At 34.8% G+C, this 893-nt stretch overlaps 1 protein-coding gene across 1 annotated transcript in view; it reads right to left on the reverse strand.

Moving 5' to 3' along the window:
- LOC109840542 (protein TSS) overlaps positions 1–893 on the reverse strand; it is a 14,231-nt gene that overhangs the window by 12,317 nt on the left and 1,021 nt on the right. The window contains exon 5 of the mRNA XM_020409219.1: positions 1–124. This exon is cut by the window's left edge and continues 113 nt beyond it. Coding sequence (XP_020264808.1) covers positions 1–124 — 124 coding nt within the window. The remainder of the gene's footprint in view (positions 125–893) is intronic.

Genomic DNA, 893 nt, shown 5'->3' on the forward strand with positions numbered 1-893 from the left:
GACCGCGAGTTGGAGGACGGTTTGGCGGCATTTTTGGTGGAAGGGCCACCGAATGCGATGGTGCAGGCGACGATATCGAGGAGGCGGCGGATGTGAGCGACGGCGAGCTCTTCGGTGTAATCCTCTGATTGCAAAATGAGAGGGAGAGGAGGGACATTTTAGTAATCTACAAAAGTTTAAAGATGTTTTCGTTTGCAATTAAGTACTTTCACATATTAGAATTTACATGCAGATAAACTAAGGGACGTGCAGGAAAAAAACAGGAAGTTGTGGGTAACCAAGTTCTTAAGTGATATCAATTCCCTCTTTTTTCTTTAACTTGTTTAGGCTCAATTTTTTTCCTTCAAAATTATGAGAATGTTCATCTTCTCAACATGCAAAATTTTCATAACTACGTAGGTAGAGGCAAATAGGCTCTTATATCAAGCTTGCAATTACTAGTTACCTCCCTTCTAACTTCATTTAAATTCTTATAGATAAATATGTAAATAAAAAATTTAAATGTTTTTATCATCTCGATCTCAACTTGTTTATTAGCACTTATCGTGTCCGAATTGATATTTCCGTAAAGGATAAACTGTACATAGCTTACTCTATCCATGAATTAAGGGATAATAAATATTGTAACTAATAAACAAGCTGGCAGGTGATAAATTTAACTAAAATTACATATGAGAAGCTTATCTGCAACGTAACTTTTCTTATTCATCTCTATATATATAACAGTTTGTTTCTAGTTCTAACCTTTCTTTTACCTTGCATACTCTTTCTTTTTTTCTTTTTTTTCGCGCAAATGACAACTAGAATTAATCACTATCTTCAAGAACTCGATCTCACGCCAAGATAAGCAAATATTAATTAATGAGACAAAATCAAGTTCATGCACGACTCAT

The sequence above is a fragment of the Asparagus officinalis genome, chromosome 5 (genome assembly GCF_001876935.1).
Source record: "Asparagus officinalis chromosome 5, Aspof.V1, whole genome shotgun sequence".
Lineage (NCBI taxonomy): Eukaryota > Viridiplantae > Streptophyta > Magnoliopsida > Asparagales > Asparagaceae > Asparagus > Asparagus officinalis.